Source organism: Scyliorhinus canicula, chromosome 20 (assembly GCF_902713615.1).
Source record: "Scyliorhinus canicula chromosome 20, sScyCan1.1, whole genome shotgun sequence".
Taxonomy (NCBI): Eukaryota; Metazoa; Chordata; class Chondrichthyes; order Carcharhiniformes; family Scyliorhinidae; genus Scyliorhinus; species Scyliorhinus canicula.
In genome coordinates, this window is record NC_052165.1 from 324,147 (window position 1) to 344,705 (window position 20,559).

Below are 20,559 nucleotides of genomic sequence, written 5' to 3' on the forward strand. Positions count from 1 at the left end.
GCTGCTGTGAGTAACTGGGAGCCATGCTGCCATTGGTGCATCAGTAGACTTGGGCCCTGTGTGAATTTTGGTTTCAAGAGAAAGAACATTAACATTGTTTTGTGGAGATTGGCAGTAAGTGGAAGGACAACATGACTTGTGTGAGGGTAGACAGCTGGACTTTGTTTCAAAACAGGAATGTAAAGACTATCAGGTTGCTGGGTACATCCAAATCTCTGCATTCAACAGCCTTGCTGTCAAATACTGATCCTCCTGATACAAAGCTTCTGCTCAACAAGGACTGTGTTGTTGTATTTTCAATCACTGCTCAGATCTCTCTCAGATTAGGGTATCTTTCCTTTGACAACATATTTTCTGAATTGTATTGACTTCACCATGATTCTACTTGACCTTATTCATGTTTGATATTCCTCAAAATAGACAAAACAACTCAGAAATACTGTGCAAATATCCTTGAGCAGTTTTTAGATAAATAACAGTTCAGTACAGCTCAGCTCCAAGCTTTCGGACTTGATATGCTCCCTGTATTTTACACTATCAACATGTTTTCATAAACATAGGAGCAGGAATCCATTCGACCCTTTCGTCCTGCTCCACCATTCATTATGATAATGGGCTGATCAATTCAGTAACCTATTCACACATTCCCTCCGTATTGTTGGAACCCTTTGCCCAAGATCTCTCTCACTCCTTCTTGAAAACGTACAAGACACGATTCTCCATCGGCCAACGGAGGAATCGAGAAACGTGATTGGGCAGAGAATCGGTCCAACACCAAACTCACGGCCGGTGCCGATTTGACAGCAAATCACAATTCTCCATCGCCTCAACAGGCGCCAGTGCATTCCAGGAAACACTTTTGGGATATCATTCGTGGACCCAACCTGGTATCATCCGGACCTCCGCGATTCTCTGCATCAGATGGGCCGAGTTCCCGACGGAAATGAATTCCACAGGCTCACCGCTCTCTGGGTGAAGAAAGTTCTCCTTATCTCTGTCATAAACGGTCTACCCCGTATCGTCAGACTGTGACCCCTGGTTCTGGACACACCCATTGGGAGCATCTTTCCTGCATCTACCCTGTCCAGTCCTGTTAGAATTTTATAATTCTCTATAAGATCCCCCCTCAGTCTTCTGAACTCCAGCGAATATAATCCTAACCTAGTCAACCTTTCCTCATATGACAGTCCCGCCATCCCAGGAATCAGTCTGGTAAACCTTTGCTGAACTCCCTCTAGAGCAAGAACATCCTCCCTCAGATAAGGAGACCAAAACTGCCCACAATATTCCAGGTGTGGCCTCACCAAGGTCCTGTATAATTGCAGCAACACATCCCTGCTCCTGTACTTGAATCCTCTCACAATGAAGGCCAACATACCATTTACCTCCTTTACTGCCTGCTGTACCCGCATGCTTACCTTTAGTGACTGGTGTACGAGGACACCCATGTCTCATTGCACATTCCACTCTCCCAATTTATGGCCATTCAGAAAATAATTCACAAGATTACTGAGCAAAATAAAAGCTCATGGGCGGAATTCTTCCCCCCCCCCCCTCCCCCCACGCCGGGTGGGAGAATTGCCCCAGCACCCACACTTGATTCTCCCGCCCCCACAAACCAGCGCGGCGAGAATCACAGCTGGCCGCTCGGAGAATCGCCGCACACCGTTTGCAAAAGGGGAGCAGCAATTCTCCGGCCCGGATTGGCTGAGCAGCCGCTCCAACACAACAGGTTCCCGCCGGCGCTGTCCACACCTGGTCGCTGCCGGCGGGAACTGCGCGGGAACGCTGGGGGGCGGCCTGTGGCGGGTTCCTGCACCGGGGGGGGGCCTCCGATGGGGTCTGGCCCGCGATCAGGACCCACCGATCGGCGGGCCGGCCTCTCTAAAGGAGGACCTCCTTTCCTCCGCCGCCCGGCAAGATCCATCCGCCATCTTCTTGCGGGGAGGACTCGGGGAGGACGGCATGGGGGCCGCTTTTTATGCGGCGCCAAGGCCCAGCGCGCGTAAATGACACAATACCGCCCCCGGCTAGCCCCCGGGGGCGGGAGAATAGGGGGCTGGGAGTGGGCTCCAACGCCGGAGTGAAACACCCCGGTTTTCACTCTGGCGTCGGCACTTAGTCTCCCGATGGGAGAATTGCGCCCCATGTTATTGGGGAAAATGTATTGATGTGGATAGTCAACTGGTTGTCAGACAGGAAGCAGAGAGCAGGAATAAACGGGTATTTTTCAGAGTGGCAGGCAGTGACTAGTGGGGTACCGCAGGGTTCAGTGCTGGGACCCCTGCTGTTCACAATATACATTAATGATTTGGATGAAGGAATTGTAATACTGTATCTCCAAATTTGCAGGTGACACTAAGCTGGGTAGCAGTGTGTGCTGTGAGGAGGATGCAGAGAGGCTGCAGGCTGACTTGGACAGGCTGGCTGAGTGGGCAAATACTTGGTAAATGCAACATAATGTGGGTAAATGTGAGGTTATCCACTTCGGCGGCAAGGGCGGCACGGTAGCACAGTGGTTAGCACTGTTGCTTCACAGCTCCAGGGTCCCAGGTTCGATTCCCGACTTGGGTCACTGTCTGAGCGGAGTCTGCACGTTCTCCCCGTGTCTCCCTGTTTCCTCCGGGTTCTCCGGTTTCCTCCCACAAATCCCAAAAGATGTGCTGTTAGGTGATTTGGACATTCTGAATTCTCCCTCTGTACCCGAACAGGCGCCCGAATGTGGTGACTAGGGGATTTTCACAGTAACTTCACTGCAGTGTTAATGTAAGCCTACTTGTGACACTCATAACCATTATTATTATTATCTGAATGGGGCAGTTTAGGAAATGGGAAAGTGCAACGAGACCTGGGTGTCAGGGTGGAACAGCCGCTGAAGGTTGGCATTCGGGTACAGCAGGCGGTGAGGGTTGGCATTCGGGTACAGCAGGTGGTGAGGGTTGGCATTCGGGTACAGCAGGCGGTGAGGGTTGGCATTCGGGTACAGCAGGCGGTGAGGGAAGCTAATGGCAACCAGGCCTTCATAGCCAGAGGATTTGAGTATAGGGGTAGGGATGTCTTGCTGCAGTTATACAGAGCCTTGGTCAGGCCACACCTTGAGTATTGTGCACAGTTTTGGTCTCCTAGTTTGAGGAAGGACATTCCTGCTATTGAAGGTGTCCAGCGAAGGTTCCCAGACTAATTCCCGGGATGGCAGGACTGACAGATGGAGAAAGACTGGATGGACTGGGCTTGTACTGACTGGAGTTTAGAAGAATGAGAGGGGATCTCATAGAAACATATAAAATCCTGATGGGACTGGACAGGCTGGAGGTGAGAAGAATGTTCCCGATGTTGGGGATGTCCAGAACTAGGGGTCACAGCCTGAGAATAAGGGGTCAGCCATTCAGGACTGAGATGAGGAAGAACTTCTCTGCGAGAGTTGTGAACTTGTGGAATTCTCTCCCACAGAAAGCTGTTGGGGCCGGTTTGTTGGATATATTCAAGAGGGAGCTGGATGTGGCCCTTACAGCTAAAGGGATCAAGGGGTATGGAGAGAAAGCGAGAGTGGGACACTGAATTTGTATGATCAGCCATGATCATATTGAATGGTGGCGCAGGCTCGATGGGCTGAATGGCCTCCTCCTGCTCCTATTTTTGATGTTTCTATGTTTCATTCTAACGTTCTTTTATCTCCCCAGCTCTATTCCTGAGTCTAACTCAATCAAAAATCCTTCCTTCAAATGGTGGTCCCTATAAACAGGAAGTGGGTAATTCAGCGCACCGTCTGCTGGGGGATGTTTTGACTCTCTGGACCTTCCCAAACCCACATGCTATCAGACTGCAATCACTCTCCACCCTGTCTCATTCCCTCTTGGTCGCACAGTGTCACTATTGCTATCTTTTCTGTAAGTTTAGTTCAGTTTTTTGCAAAATAAGAAAAATGTAACGGCACCACAGGACCTTTACAGACAGGACAATAGAAAGCATAAATTTTAAGAGATGAGCAACAGTGTTTAATGAGGCATTACAGATTGTTACACACGGGTCCAGCGAGGGTAAAGCGAGAATTGGAGTCAGAGAAATCTCTGACATTGTTATTGTGACATTGTTACTGCTGGTCACTCCCTGCTGGTCACTCCCTGCTGGTCACTCCCTGCTGGACACTTCCTGCCGATCACTCCCTGCTGGACACTTCCTGCTGGTTACTCCCTGCTGGACATACCCTGCTGGACATACCCTGCTGGACACACCCTGCTGGACACTCCCTGCTGGACACTCCCTGCTGGACACTCCCTGCTGGTCACTTCCTGCCGATCACTCCCTGCTGGTCACTCCCTGGTGGTCACTCCCTGCTGTACACACCCTGCTGGACACTCCCTGCTGGTCACTCCCTGCTGGTCACTCCCTGCTGGTCACTTCCTGCCGATCACTCGCTGCTGGTCACTCCCTGCTGGACACTCCCTGCTGGTCACTCCCTGCTGGACACTTCCTGCCGATCACTCCCTGCTGGTCACTCCCTGCTGGATACTTCCTGCCGATCACTCCCTGCTGGACACTTCCTGCTGGACACTCCCTGCTGGTCACTCCCTGCTGGACACTCCCTGCTGGACACCCTGCTGGACACTCCCTGCTGGACACTCCCTGCTGGACACTCCCTGCTGGACACTCCCTGCTGGACACACCCTGCTGGACACACCCTGCTGGACACTCCCTGCTGGACACACCCTGCTGGACACTCCCTGCTGGACACTCCCTGCTGGTCACTTCCTGCTGGTCACTTCCTGCTGGACACCCTGCTGGTCACTCCCTGCTGGTCACTCCCTGCTGGACACTCCCTGCTGGTCACTCTCTGCTGGACACCCTGCTGGACACTCCCTGCTGGACACACCCTGCTGGACACCCTGCTGGACACTCCCTGCTGGACACTCCCTGCTGGTCACTCCCTGCTGGTCACTCCCTGCTGGACACCCTGCTGGACACTCCCTGCTGGACACACCCTGCTGGACACTCCCTGCTGGTCACTCCCTGCTGGTCACTCCCTGCTGGACACTCCATGCTGGACACTCCCTGCTGGACACTCCCTGCTGGTCACTCCCTACTGGACACTCCCTGGTCTTGTGCTCTGACATGTCCAGTCGAGAGATAGAAGATAAATGTTTTGGACAGCAGGGTAGTACAAGTGGATATCACTGTGGCTTCACAGAACCAAGGTCCCAGGTTCGATACCACAAGGATCTGTTTTGGGGCTGCTGCTGTTTGTCATTTTTATAAATGACCTGGAGGAGGGCGTAGAAGGATGGGTGAGTAAATTTGCAGATGACACTAAAGTCAGTGGAGTTGTGGACAGTGCGGAAGGATGTTACAAGTTACAGAGGGACATAGATAAGCTGCAGAGCTGGGCTGACAGGTGGCAAATGGAGTTTAATGCAGAAAAGTGTGAGGTGATTCATTTTGGAAGGAATAACAGAAAGATAGAGTACTGGGCTAATGGTAAGATTCTTGGTAGTGTGGATGAGCATAGAGATCTCGGTGTCCATGTACATAGATCCCTGAAAGTTGCCACCCAGGTTGAGAGGGTTGTTAAGAAGGCGTACGGTGTGTTAGCTTTTATTGGTAGAGGGATTGAGTTTCGGAGCCATGAGGTCATGCTGCAGCTGTACATAACTCTGGTGCGGCCGCTCCTGGAGTACTGCGTGCAATTCTGGTCACCACATTATAGGAAGGATGTGGAAGCTTTGGAAAGGGTTCAGAGGAGATTTACTAGGATGTTGCCTGGTATGGAGGGAAGGTCTTACGAGGAAAGGCTCAGGGACTTGAGGTTGTTTTCGTTAGAGAGGAGAAGGCTGAGAGGTGACTTAATAGAGACATATAAGATAGTCAGAGGGTTAGATAGGGTGGACAGTGAGAGTCTCTTTCCTCGGATGGTGATGTCTAGCACGAGGGTACATAGCTTTAAATTGAGGGGAGGTAGATACAGGACAGATGTCAGAGGTAGGTTCTTTACTCAGAGAGTAGTAAGGGTGTGGAACGCCCTACCCGCAACAGTAGTGGACTCGCCAACACTAAACACATTCAAATGGTCATTGGATAGGCATATGGACGATAAGGGAATAGTGTAGATGGGCTTCAGAAGGGTTTCACAGGTCGGAGCAACATCGAGGGCCGAAGGGCCTGTACTGCGCTGTAATGTTCTATGTTCTATTCCCTGCTGGGTCACTGTCTGTGTGGAGTCTGCACATCCTCCCCGTGTGTGCGTGGGTTTCCTCCGCGTGCTCCGGTTTCCTCCCAGTCCAAAGATGTGCAGGTTAGGTGGATTGGCCATGCTAAATTGCCCTTAGTGTCCAAAAAGGTTAGGAGGGGTTATTGGGTTACGGGGATAGGGAGGAAGTGGAGGCTTAGGTGGGTCGATGCAGACTTGGTGGGCCGAATGGCCTCCTTCTGCACTGTATTTTCTGGTTCTTGTTCTATGAGTAGTTGTCCAGTGAAGAGCAGATTTGGGCTTTCTGTTTATTCTGAAACAGCCAATCCTGACGTGTCAGATACTGAATGAGAAGTAAATGCATGAAGTGTGGAGACATTTATTTATTCTTCAGGAACTCTGGCGGAACCGTTGCCGCCGGCGGGCTGCTCGGGTTCTGTCGACAGCACGGCCCCGGCCTCATTGGGAAATCCTGTTGACAGCGGGAGGACCAGAATCCCGGCAGGGGCCCCAGTGACCGGCCGCCTCTGCGAAACACTCGGTGTGAGGAAAATCCCACCCAAACAAAGTTGTGAATTATCAGATTAGCATCACTAAATAGTAAGAGTGACACATCAGGTGCAATTCGCCACAGCCCCTGCCGCCGTGTTCAATGGCGGGGACCATGGGAGAATGTGCGGCGAGGACCAGAAATTAGGCCACACCGCCGTGAATTTACCAACAATCTTCCGCTGGTGTCCGCCATGGTGTTAACCTCATTTGCATCTTGTTAATGCTATGCAAATGAAGGCCCGACCCCCTGACGCCAGGTTCTCCGTGCTGCTGGCAGGATAACATGCCGGTGGGAGTCACATTCGGAAAAATGCGTCATGCCAACAATCCCTGGAGCGGCTTCCAGAGTTCTGGATGGAGGCTCCCCATGACCCTGGACTCTGGAAGATTGCAGCAGTAGGATGGGTGGACCTTCCAGATTTGGTGCCCTGGAGAGGTTCCATCTTTCCTGCCTCAGAATATTGGAGAAGATCCATCTTCATTTTCAGGAGACCTACTTTCTTTCTTCAGGAGTGTGTCAATGATGTTGGACATCTTTTCAGTCTGGCACCCGGACGATGGATCACACGCCACCTACAGCTGCCCCGGCAGTGAGTACGGAATGAAGTCAGGGTCAGAAAGTTAGTTGTGTTTTCCTGATGTTTAGCGCAGCGGGAAAGACTCCTCATTCTTGCCGTGCTAACTAGTTTCAGAATAGGACAATTCCACCCAGAGATTTCAAAAATTTTTTAAAGAATAGTTTTATTGATATGACAATGCATTGATTCAGGAACCTGCCTTTTAACAAATTATGATGAACAAATAGATTAGCACATAATTTAAATCAGAAAATATATGCAAACCCAACACATGGTTGCCTCTTCGCCAGCGGCATAATTTTTCAATCTACTTGTTTGAGATTTGGTAAATTGCCCCTTTGGAAACAAGTAGCCCCCGCTATGAAACAAGTAGCCCCCGCTATGAAACAAGTAGCCCCCGCTATGAAACAAGTAGCCCCCGCTATGAAACAAGTAGCCCCGCTATGAAACAAGTAGCCCCCGCTATGAAACAAGTAGCCCCCGCTATGAAACAAGTAGCCCCCGCTATGAAACAAGTAGCCCCGCTATGAAACAAGTAGCCCCCGCTATGAAACAAGTAGCCCCGCTATGAAACAAGTAGCCCCCGCTATGAAACAAGTAGCTCCCACTATGAAACAAGTAGCCCCCGCTATGAAACAAGTAGCCCCCGCTATGAAACAAGTAGCCCCCGCTATGAAACAAGTAGCCCCCGCTATGAAACAAGTAGCCCCCGCTATGAAACAAGTAGCCCCCGCTATGAAACTGGGTGATGCCGTCTCATCTGCCTTGCTTTGATGCCAAAGGCATTGAACACCAACCTTCCGATGGAGTGTTCTAGTCACCATCACAGACAGTCTGTGTAAGGGTAAGAATGACACAGGGGGCAATTCTCCAGAGCCCCTGGCACTGCCCCGGAACATTACTGAGTTCCTCCATTGGCAGACGGAAAAGATTCTGTGCAGCAAAAGCTGGGCAGATGGCTACATTCTCAAGCACAAGAGTAACAATGTGCCATGGCTTCACATCCTCATGTTGCAGATGACAGAGCTCCCTATCCCTTTTTCAAAGAAGCAGGCTATTCTTTTATAAAGCTGCTGTGAAAGGGTTTACATTTATATCAGTCCTTGCACAACCGTAAGATGTTCCAAATGATTACAAACCCATGGGCACGACGGCAACCCTGTCGCACAAACCCAAAATCAGGCTCCACCTCGGGTACCATGCCGACTGTGAGTCACCCGACTCGCTCCGCCCTGCGCGATCTGGATCGTGCCCTCATTGGACAAGTTCCAGATCTGCATATGTAAATGAACTGTGCGGATTCAGCAGGGCACACAAATGTGGACCAGTCATAACGGCCCCAGGGGGAGTCTCCCAGATCACTGAGATACTGGGACAGGATAGGGTGGCACCCTGGCTCTGGCACTCCCCCTGGCACTGGCAGGGTGCCCAGTGACACTGCCAGGGTATCCAGCTGCCAGGTTGGCATGGCAGGCACCTGGCCGGGGTCCGAGCCAGGTAGAGGAGGGATTCCTGGGGCCTCCCCAATGCTGTAGGGGTGGGGGGAGGGGGGGGGGGGGGGGGGCGTGGTCACAAAGAAGGCGGGGCCTGAAAGGTTTTGGGCAGCCAATCAAACTGGCATCCAGAAAACCCCCCGGTAAACCCCAGAAAATCCCCTCGGTGGAGAGACCCCCCCCCAACCCCCCAGGAAAAAACCCGGCAAAGTGCCGTGGAATAGCTGGGTGTTTCTTGGCACCTCAGTAACTTTAACTTGAGTCCATTGAATCGTGCCCACAAAGTGCATTTCACACTCAGGAAAGTCGCAGAAACAACAACAGTCGATGGAAGTTCTCAATGTTGGCTGAGGGATGAATGTTGGCCAGGCCACTGAGAGGCAACTGCTCTTCATCAAATAACACCAAGGATTATTTTACATACCAGATGGAAGACAGGACCTTAGTTTCATGTCCCATCTGAAAGGCGGCATTCCAAGAGTATCACATTCCGTCAGTATATATTTTTAAGTCTGGAATGTTCAATAAGGATTATCTAAACCCTAATATTTGGCTTTCAGATGTGATTGGTATTCAATGTCATTGCCAAGCATTCGTGAGGTTTTACTGTTACCATGCTTTCTAGTCTTACTAAATCTTGATGAGGCTTTGCTTCCTTATAACAGATTTAAGTTAGTCAAAAGAACAAAGAACAAAGAAAAGTACAGCACAGGAACAGGCCCTTCGGCCCTCCAAGCCCGTGCCGACCATGCTGCCTGACTGAACTACAGTCTTCTATACTTCTTGGGTCCATATCCGTCTATTCCCATCCTATTCATGTATTTGTCAAGATGCCCCTTAAATGTCACTATCGTCCCTGCTTCCACCACCTCCGGCAGCGAGTTCCAGGCTCCCACTACCCTCTGTGTAAAAAACTTGCCTCGTACATCTACTCTAAGCCTTGCCCCTTGCACCTTAAACCTATGCCCCCTAGTAATTGACCCCTCAACCCTGGGGAAAAGCCTCTGACTATCCACTCTGTCTATGCCCCTCATACTTTTGTAGACCTCTATCAGATCGCCCCACAACCTCCGTCGTTCCAGTGAGTACAAATCGAGTTTATTCAACCGCTCCTCATAGCTAATGCCTTCCATACCAGGCAACATCCATGTAAATCACTTCTGCACCCTCTCTAAAGCCACCACATCCTTCTGGTAGTGTGGTGACCAGAATTGAACCCTATACTCCAAGTGTGGCCCAACTAAGGTTCTATACAGCTGCAACATGACTTGCCAATTCTTATACTCAATGCCCCGGCCAATGAAGGCAAGCATGCCGTTTGCCTTCTTGACTACCTTCTCCACCTGTGTTGCCCCTTTTAGTAACCTGTGGACCTGTACACCTAAATCTCTCTGACTTTCAATACTCTTGAGGGTTCTACCATTCACTGTATATTCCCTACCTGCATTAGACCTTCCAAAATGCATTACCACACATTTATTCGGATTAAACTCCATCTGCCATCTCTCCGCCCAAGTCTCCAAATGATCTAAATCCTGCTGTATCCTCTGACAGTCCTCATCGCTATCCGCAATTCCACCAACCTTTGTGTCGTCTGCAAACTTACTAATCAGACCAGTACATTTTCCTCCAAATCATTTATATATACTACGAACAGCAAAGGTCCCAGCACTGATCCCTGCGGAACACCACTAGTCACAGCCCTCCAATTAGAAAAGCACCCTCCATTGCTACTCTCTGCCTTCTATGACCTAGCCAGTTCTGTATCCACCTTGCCAGCTCACCCCTGATCCCGTGTGACTTCACCTTTTGTACCAGTCTGCCATGAGGGACCTTGTCAAAGGCCTTACTGAAGTCCATATAGACAACACCAACTGCCCTACCTGCATCAATCATCTTTGTGACCTCTTTGAAAAACTCTATCAAGTTAGTGAGACACGACCCCCCCCCCCCCTTCACAAAATCATGCTGCTTCTCACTAATACGTCCATTTGCTTCCAAATGGGAGTAGATCCTGTCCCGAAGAATCTCTCCAGTAATTTCCCTACCACTGACGTAAGGCTCACCGGCCTGCAGTTCCCTCGATTATCCTTGCTACCCTTCTTAAACAAAGGAACAACATTGGCTATTCTCCAGTCCTCCGGAACATCAGCTAAAGACTGTGAGGATCCAAATATTTTTGTCAAGGCCTCAGCAATTTCCTCTCTAGCCTCCTTCAGTACTCTGGGGTAGATCCCATTAGGCCCTGGGGACTTATCTACCTTAATATTTTTCAAGACACACAACATCTCGTCTTTTTGGATCTCAATGTGACCCAGGCTATCTACACACCCTTCTCCAGACTCAACATCCACCAATTCCTTCTCTTTGGTGAATACTGATGCAAAGTATTTATTTAGTACCTCGCCCATTTCCTCTGGCTCCACACATAGATTCCCTTGCCTATCCTTCAGTGGGCCAACCCTTTCCCTGGCTACCCTCTTGCTTTTTATGTTTGTGTAAAATGCCTTGGGATTTTCCTTAGCCCTATTTGCCAATTACTTTTCGTGACCCCTTCTAGCCCTCCTGCCTCCTTGCTTAAGTTCCTTCCTACTTTCCTTATATTCCACACAGGCTTTGTCTGTTCCTAGCCTTCCAGCCCTGACAAATGCCTCCTTTTTCTTTTTGATAAGGCCTACGATATCTCTCGTTATCCAAGATTCCCAAAATTTGCCGGTCCTGAATTCCTTTCAACTGACACTTGAAAGCCTCTCACATGTCAGATGTTGATTTACCCTCAAACACCCGCCCCCAATCTAGGTTCTTCAGTTCCTGCCTAATATTGTTATAATTAGCCTACCCCAATTTACCACACTTATTCTTGTCCACCAGCACTTTAAAACTTACTGAATTGTGGTCACTGTTCCTGAAATGCTCCCTACTGAAACTACTACCACCTGGCCGGGCTCATTCCCCAATACCAGGTCCAGTACAGCCCCTTCCCTAGTTGGACTGTCTACATATTGTTTTAAGAAGCCCTCCTGGATGCTCCTTACAAACTCTGCCCCGTCTAAGCCCCTAGCACTAAGTGAGTCCCAGTCAATATTGGGGAAGTTGAAGTCTGCCATCACAACAACCCTGTTGTTTTTACTCTTTTCCAACATCCGTCTAACTATTTGCTCCTCTATCTCCCGCTGGCTGTTGGGAGGCCTGTAGTAAACCCCCAGCATTGTGACTGCACCTTTCTTATTCCTGATCTCTACCCATATAGCCTCACTGCCCTCTGAGGTGTCCTCCCGCAGTACGGCTGTGATATTCTCCCTAACCAGTAGCGCAACTCCGCCACCCCTTTTACATCCCCCTCTATCCGGCCTGAAACATCTAAATCCTGGAATGTTTAGCTGCCAATCCTGTCCTTCCCTCAACCAGGTCTCTGTAATGGCAACAACATCATAGTTCCAAGTACTAATCCAAGCTCTAAGATCATCTGCCTTACCCGTAATACTTCTTGCATTAAAACATATGCACTTCAGGCCACCAGACCCGCTGTTTTCAGCAACATCTCCCTGTCTGATCTGCCTCAGAGCCATACTGTCCCTATTCCCTAGTTCTCCCTCAATGCTTTCACCTTCTGACCTATTGCTCCGGTGCCCACCTCCTGCCATACTAGTTTAAACCCTCCCGTGTGACACTAGCATATAGTCATATAGTTTAACTCCGCGCAATCTATTAAGAACTATTTATAAAGATCTCAGAGTGAGCAATGGTAGTTCAGGACACACTCTGTCCTGAATATAGCTCTCTTGGATCCTCTCTATCACAGCTCCAGGATCCCAGGTTCGGGCTTGGGTCACTGTCTGTGTGGAGTCTGCATGTTCTCCCCGCGTCTGGGTGGGTTTCCTCCGGGTGCTCCGGTTTCCTCCCACAGTACAAAGATGTGCAGGTTAGGTGGATTGGCCGTGATAAATTGCCCTTAGTGTCCATAAAGGTTGGGAGGGGTTACTGGGTCCCGAGGATGGGGTTGAGGTGTGGGCTTGGGTGGGACACTCGTTCCAAGGGCCGCTGCAGACTCGATGGGCCGAATGGCCTCCTTCTGCACTGTAACTTCTATGATTCTATAATCTGACTCTTGATGTCACCATCTGTCTGGGCCTAAGTCCCACTGCATTGTGGGCCAGCATAGAACCATCCGCAGCCTAATACTAGGAAACGGGGAGAAACCTGTGGGCTGAGAGGCCAAAACTCATCAAGTTCATAATCTCTGGCTGCTGTTGGACAATAAAACTGACAAGGCATCCAGGCCTGAATAACAATTAGGAAGCTGCAAGAGAAAGAGAGCACCCACTTTGATTTCTCCTTTGCCTTGTTGCCTGACCTGGCTTACCACAGGTTTGTGATGTCACTTTGTGGCAGCATTTAGATGAGGAAGAGGAGAAGGTTGAATGTGAATTGTTGAGGGACTCCAGAATAATGGTGTGGAACAGAAAGAAATACCATTTGTGGAGATACTGTGGCAATGATTGAACAGGAAAGAGGAACTGAGAAAGGACAGTCTCATTGAGCTGTACAAAGGAAAAACATGAGAGGATGATGGTGTGTCAAAGAGTTCAGCAGGGCCAAGGAGGACAAGGAGAATCGTGCACCATGGTCAGTGTCAGAAAGGATCCTGGTTTTGATTCAGTTGCAGTGACACAGACCTGATTGGAGAATTTCAAATATGGAGATATGGGAAAAATGGGGATGGCTTTGGAAGATGTCAATATGTTCAAAGACTTTGGAGGTAAAAGGGAGGTTAGAGATGGGGTAGTTGTTTTCAAGGACGGAGGAATAAATTGAGGGCGGGAGTTGAGGAAAAGACTGCTAACGGTACATTTTAAGATGTAAAACACCTGAAGAAAGGAAACAATGTCAGATAATGTGGGTGTCAGGTAAGGAAGTTCAGTGATTTGCAGTTTGGTAGGAATGAGGTCAAGTGAACAGAGGGTGGGTTTCACAGTCAGGCCGAACCCAAAGACCAGCAGGACAAGAAATAGAAGAGAAGTTGCCAAAATCAAAATAATGGCTCTGACATTCATGGAGTCCCAGACCATCTCTGGAACCATTGGTGTGTTATTATAAGAACTGTAAGAACTGTAAGGGTTAATGAAATGTCTATAGTAGCCACTAGAGAGAGCCACAGATACAAGTATATAAGGCAATGATGCTAAGCCTTGTGGGGAGAGAGAGCAGTACAGGAGTTAGCTGCAGACAGACAGAAGTATTGGTAGTGTGAGTAAGAGCAGATCATAGTTTATACCAGTATTGAGATTAGTTGTAGATGAGTGTAACGTTTCCAAATATTTTTCCCCACAGAGGAAACCAAAACTGCAAACAATATTGCATTGTTGGACAGTCAGCCCATCGAGACAACACCGATCTACTCTGCTCTATACCCGTAACCCCATAATCTAACCTGCACACCCCGAGACACTAAGGGGCAATTTTAACATGTCCAATCTGCCTAACCTGCACATCTTTGGACTGTGGGAGGAAGCCGGAGTTCCCGGTGGAAACCTACGCACACACGGGGAGAAAGTGGAAACTTCACACTGACAGTCATCCGAGGCTGTAATTGAACCTGGGACCCCATGAGCTGTGAGGCAGCAGTGCTAACCACTGTGCCGCCCACTGCTGGGGTGAGAGGCTGAGTAAGTAAGGCCTGTACTCTCTGGAGTTCAGAAGAATGAGAGTTAATCCCTTTGAAATGTTCAAGATTCTGAAGGGGTTTGACAGGGTAGATACTCTGAGACCTTGTTTTCCTTGGCTGGGGAATATAAAACAGCCTCAGGATAAGGGGCGAAATTCTCCCCGACCCGGATAGTGAACCGGGGCCAGGATTGAACCTGGGTCCTTGGAGCCATGAGGCAGCAGTGCTAACCATTGCGCCACTGTGCCGCCAGGTGAATGGCTTATTGTTCAACATATTCAAGACATAGGTTTTTTTTCTCTCACAGAAAATTAAGAGATATGAGACTGGGCAGAAATGTGGTTAAGGTCGAAGGTGAAACATGATGATATTGAATGGTGGATCAGGATGGTTTACCCATGTTCCTATTTCTTATAATAAATCCATTGGGGAAAAAGCTCAGCGATTATTGTTTAACATTATATAGTATTTACCCAGCACTTCATGGAGAGGAAATCGTTCACTGTAATCCAGTTGGGGGATTAAAATAACCTGGTTTTGCCTGAATGGTTCATGATATCACTTGATCTGTAATATTGTTACCCTCCCTTTCAGGATCTGCTCTCCTAAAGCTTTGGTGGTGAAAAAGCATTCTGAGCATTATTCTGAACAACTTTTCTTCTTGGCAAAAACAAAAATACTCTGCTTTATTTTTGAGACAGGGTTAAGTAAGAAATTATTATGTATAATATATATTTTTTGTAGTAGTAATGTTACTAAAAACCCTGGGTTCAGATAACAGGCATTATGTCTGCTAAAGCTGTGATTAAGGAGTCGTCAAAGTGAGATAATCATTGATTTTAACCATTTATTGTTGACAGAGTGATGGCTTATGGACTATTGGAAAATAAATTCTCTGGGGTGTGAAGAAGTTTTCAGGTTGTGGTGTTTAGTTCTAGCTAAGTAGGCCATGGGATATCTTTGTGGGGTAAAGTTTATGTATTTAATGGGAGGAGCCAGGGCTGACTGTAGTTTTGGCCATTTTGCCATAGGATTTGAGTCTGACATGACAGATAGATTTTCAGATTGTTCCTGAAAGGGTCTGTCTCCAAAGGTTTGTGCAATAGTAACCCTGATTGCTAACTTTATTTATGAGCGGATTTTGATCTGTATTGGGTTGCGTAGTTGGACTATATATAGTTGCAAGTGTAGATGTGAGTTAAAGTGTTTCTTTTTATTTAAGAACTGTTCAACTGATAATTATAAAGCTATTTCTTTGGTATTAACGTGGTTAATTCTGTGTTTAAATTAAAATTTGTATTAACATAACAAATACCTATTAATGTGAGTCCTCACTCCTGTAGTGAAGTATCCTTTCCTCACATTTTTACAATTGCAAATTGTTTGGGGTTTCTCTTCGAGTATCCTGACAAATATTGGGGACGAGTCCGATATCCTAGCACTTATGTGAATTTCATTGATCAAGTTTCTTTCTGATCTTGTTACAGGTCCTTCAAACCAGATTTTGTTGTCATTCGCCAGCATGTGTATAACATGGCCCATGGTGAGGATTACCGTAACCTCATCATTGGCTTGCAGTACGGCAGAGTACCTTCTCTCAATTCTCTCCAATCTGTCTACAACTTTTGCAACAAGCCTTGGATGGTGAGTTTAGCTGCTTCTCTCTGCTGAACAGGCATTGCAGTTTACCCTATGTGTATCTATACTGGCAACCGTTTAACAACAGCAATCTAAATCATTTTTTGGTCCATCTTTGGTCAATTTTAACATGGCCAATCTACCCTATGTTAAACAGTGACTTTGATCTACAGGTTCATTATTCACACGTTGGTTGCAGTTTTGACCCAATATTAATTTTGGTTGACTAATTAATGAGGTGAGTTTGAAACTCACTCGTTGTCCAACTGAACAGGGTCAGGATATTTAAACTTTTGGGCATCATGAGGATTTCCTGGGTTGATCTGACCAGTTTTAATGTATTTCTCCCTCTCCTTAGCTGTGAACAAGGACTCAAAACGTTAACGCTGCTCCTCCCTCCACAGATGCTGCCAGACTTGCTGAGATTTTCCAGTATTTTCTCTTTTTATTTCAGATTTCTAGCATCTGCAGTATTTTGCTTTTATTCACTTTTTTGCTTTTTTTGTTGTGCTTGAGAGACAGCAATGAGCTAGTTTGCTTTGTCCAGTTGTTAACACATGTACAGGAGCAGACAATGACATGCAAGATCTAGACTAGAGCATGGGATAAGAGTGAAGTGAATCCTTTTCAACCGCTCCATGTATCTCAGTCTCACGAACAGCTACTGGTGAAAACTTTGAGAAAGGAAGAGATTTGCCACAAGCCCAAAGCCGGACTCCCTTGGACCACAGTTGAAATTCCCTAGGTTCAGCTGACAATATGCTTATTAAGCCAACAATGTCTTGGATACTACTGAACTTTATCATTGCTAATAGTAGTCCCTAGTTATTAACAAACATTGAATCTTGAAAGTATGATAGTGATGTCTAATTACAACAAGCAAATTTAAGGGCATTTTTAAAATCCCTTTTTAATCATTTGGACAGAACTCAAAAGGTGAATTGTACTTTTTTATTATTTCATGCGATGTAAGTGTGGTGGCTGGTTCAGATTTCTGCTCATCCCTAATTGCCCTTCAGAACATGGTAATGTGCCTCCTTTTTAAACCACAACATCCATCTGGTATCCGACTGAGATTGAAACCAATGCAGAATGAGGCCATTCAGCCCTATTACGATCCTGGACCAGACCCCAACATTTCCTAGGCTACTTGACAGGAACCCTAATCACTTTTTTTAAAGTTTTTAAGACTGTGAGGAAAGGATACAGCACTCCAGGAATGCTTTCACACACAAATAGGGACATGGCATATTAAAACAAATGTTATTATTAACACAGTATTTAATTACCTTAACATTACAGAATATAGATTACAATTACCAGTTAAAGAATTCCTAACAATAAAAAACAATTAAAAAACACTTTAACTTCTAACTGATACATTCTTAATCTCCAATCAAACAAAACCCATCGTAGACCAAAATCTGCTTTTGAATAAAGTTAGCAAACACAGGATTACTTGCGTTCCCTGAATAGAGAGTTCTTTGAAAGACTGCCTGGACAGGTCCCTGTCTGTCAGATTAAGGCTGAATCTTTCAAGCTTCTGCAAAAGCTGTTGTTCAGCTCACAGCTTCCAGAAAAGAAACTAAAACTGACTGCCAAAGACCTGGCTCCTCCATTACTTACATTATTAACTGGGTTATGACCACCTTACTGAGGCTAACTACAACTCCTGATATCAAAGCCCCAAGGAACGTTTTTTCTTTAGACAAAATTCCATTAGCCCGTTATAGACAGAGAAAAGGATTACCAGACAGGAACCTTGGGGGCACCCGCTCAGGGAAGTCCAAGGGTGTCCTGCTGTCCCACCTCCCCTCTTCCAGTGACCACATCAACTCTAGTAGGTCAGGCTGAGGATGGTGCACCTGCCCTTGTGCCACCAGAGGACATCAGCCAAAGTAACCTCCGTTAACAGGGTATAGCAGTTAGCAGACGGCTTTCTCCCTGGCTGCAGGTGCCTGGACAATGTTCCTACCTGCCAGTTAGCACTTGTGACCATGGCTTTAAATGAGGTGCTCATTGAGATTATTTCATTTATTGTTCCTGTTGCACTGATGTCAGTTGTTTGTGGATGACACGATTAGTCATGATGACTTCAATCAGAGTTGCCTGTCCCAAGCTTAGTGGGCGATGCATTTTCAGATGTGAGAAACAGATGTGAGGCATTGTAATCATCGCATTCGAAACCCATGGGTCACAATATCACTTTAGAGGAAGATATGGTGGCCACGTTCAAGCTGAATGTCTTTCATTTGTGAATTGTCTTTTTAACCTTGACTGCACACGGGGTTAGAGTGCGTGACTTTGGGTGTTCACCTTGCTGAAGCTGTTCCCTGAGTTCACATGGAGGTTTTTTGCACAGCTCCATAGAAAGGGTGTCTGTAGTTTTTGGGCAAATCCAACTCACTTAGGAAATTATTACACAACAGCTTTCAGTGACTTCAGACAGAGACAGGAATGGCCTTGTTTGCTGTACCGGCCAAAGACTGTGATGTGCAGTAAAAAGGCCTCTGCAGGGTCCATGCAGTAAATAACGGCAGCTAGCCTAGTTCAGCACCATGTTCACTGAAAATGACAATTCACCAAGGAAGAGTGTGGCCACCATATAGATAGATAGAAGATAGAACAGTACAGCACAGAACAGGCCCTTCAGCCCTCGATGTTGTGCCGAGCAATGATCACCCTACTCAAACCCACGTACCCTATACCCGTAACCCAACAACCCCCCCCCCCCCCCCCCCCCCCCCCAACCTTACTTTTTAGGACACTACGGGCAATTTAGCATGGCCAATCCACCTAACCCGCACATCTTTGGACTGTGGGAGGAAACCGGAGCACCCGGTCTTCCAGCAAAGGCATCAACCTCAGCTAGTGTGCCCAAAATGAGTGGGCAAGAATTTCACCTGAATGCATAGGCCCTGAAACAGAGGCTTTTGTGGATTCCAACGATTACAGGGTTCCAAAACATTGCAACTCTGCAAACCGTAGTCCAGCTGAGAGAGACTCAGTCAGGACACTGCAAAAAATCCTCAAAACTTGATCATAATTCAAAGCTTCTGGTTTTAAGATGTGTTAATGGCAATTGGAGGATGTTAGCAAGTTGAAACCTCATTAATCTGCACTGCAGCGTTGGCGAGGGTCCTGTGATGACCTCCTGCTGTTTCTCTCTGTTGCTCTGGTTATGCCTGAAAGAATGATCTGTCTGGACCACCCATTTTACTGAACAGGCATCAGGGTAACAGGGTGGCACCCCTGGCTAAGTTTGAGTTCCAGCCACTTCTAAGTAGCCATGCACACGGACTTGGCAAGGGTGTGGGTTAAAGTGCCGTTCCATATAAAGTTGCTCAGTGTGATGGGAGAATGAGAATTGTTCAGGCTCCAAAGCGGCCACTTACCGTCAGGGTTTAACGCATTCTAATGATGAGCCCAACATCAGGGCAGATGGTGATTGCTGATTGCTGAGATTTCTCTAATCTCGAAGAAGGCATGAAACTTCTGAGAGAAATTCTGACAAAAATGGTACTGGAGCCTTCCACACAGAAAAGACAAAAAAACACAATTTAAAGAATGTGTCGGCACATTATTCCTCCTGGAATCTTGTAGCTATCAGATCGTCACATCCTATCCTCCCGTTAGTCCTGACTTTGTCGCACCCTTTCCCGCTGATCCTTAATTCTTCCCACCACCCCCAATTCCTTCCTCCGCCTCATCCCCACCCCTTGGTCATGCCTCCTGTGCCAGCCTTGGTGCAGCTTTTGTCTCTGGCACCTATTACTGAGCTGTGAGGGTTTGAAAGGAAGGTGCAAGGAGCATCCAATGACAGCAAAGCCATGGATGAAGTGAAGCTCGCTTTATATACAGTCGGAAAACAGAAAGTTCCAGTTTTCCACATGAGAGGAACTTAATTTTGGCGGGGACGTGATTCCAGCGATTTGACCTTTAAATGGACGGTCACGCGATGCTGCTGAATGCAAATCGGGTTCCCAACATTACTGGTTGGGATGCTGGAACCACCACGAAAGCCGGCGCAGAACACAATTCAAGCAGTTTTCCTGCTTTCAGGAACAGGTTATTTGACTCACACTAAATTACGTGCCCCACCCACCACCTTCACACTGGCTGGAACGGAAGATTCTGCCCAAATATTCCAGAAATAAATATGTTTATTGAACAATTCCAAGTGCAGGTAATAAATAGATATTTCCTGTAACTATTCAAAATGTGCTATATAATATAAATATTTATTTTAACTTGTAACTATTTAACTCTCCCAGCTGTGTGAATATTTGAATAGAATATCCCGGCAGGATTCTCCGTCCCTGAGGACTCAAGGCCGGGATTTCCTTTTCTGGCGACTAAGTCCCAACGCAGACGGGCAAACTGGCGGCAACACTCCGGCATCAACAGCCCCCGAACATTCTCCACATTTGCTAGGGCTCGATGGACTGCGGA

The 20,559-nt window shown here is 47.5% G+C and overlaps 1 protein-coding gene across 1 annotated transcript in view; it reads left to right on the forward strand.

Annotated features, from left to right (window-relative positions):
* LOC119955139 (synapsin-3-like) overlaps positions 1-20,559 on the forward strand; it is a 475,326-nt gene that overhangs the window by 251,760 nt on the left and 203,007 nt on the right. The window contains 1 exon segment of the mRNA XM_038781056.1: positions 15,957-16,113. Coding sequence (XP_038636984.1) covers positions 15,957-16,113 — 157 coding nt within the window.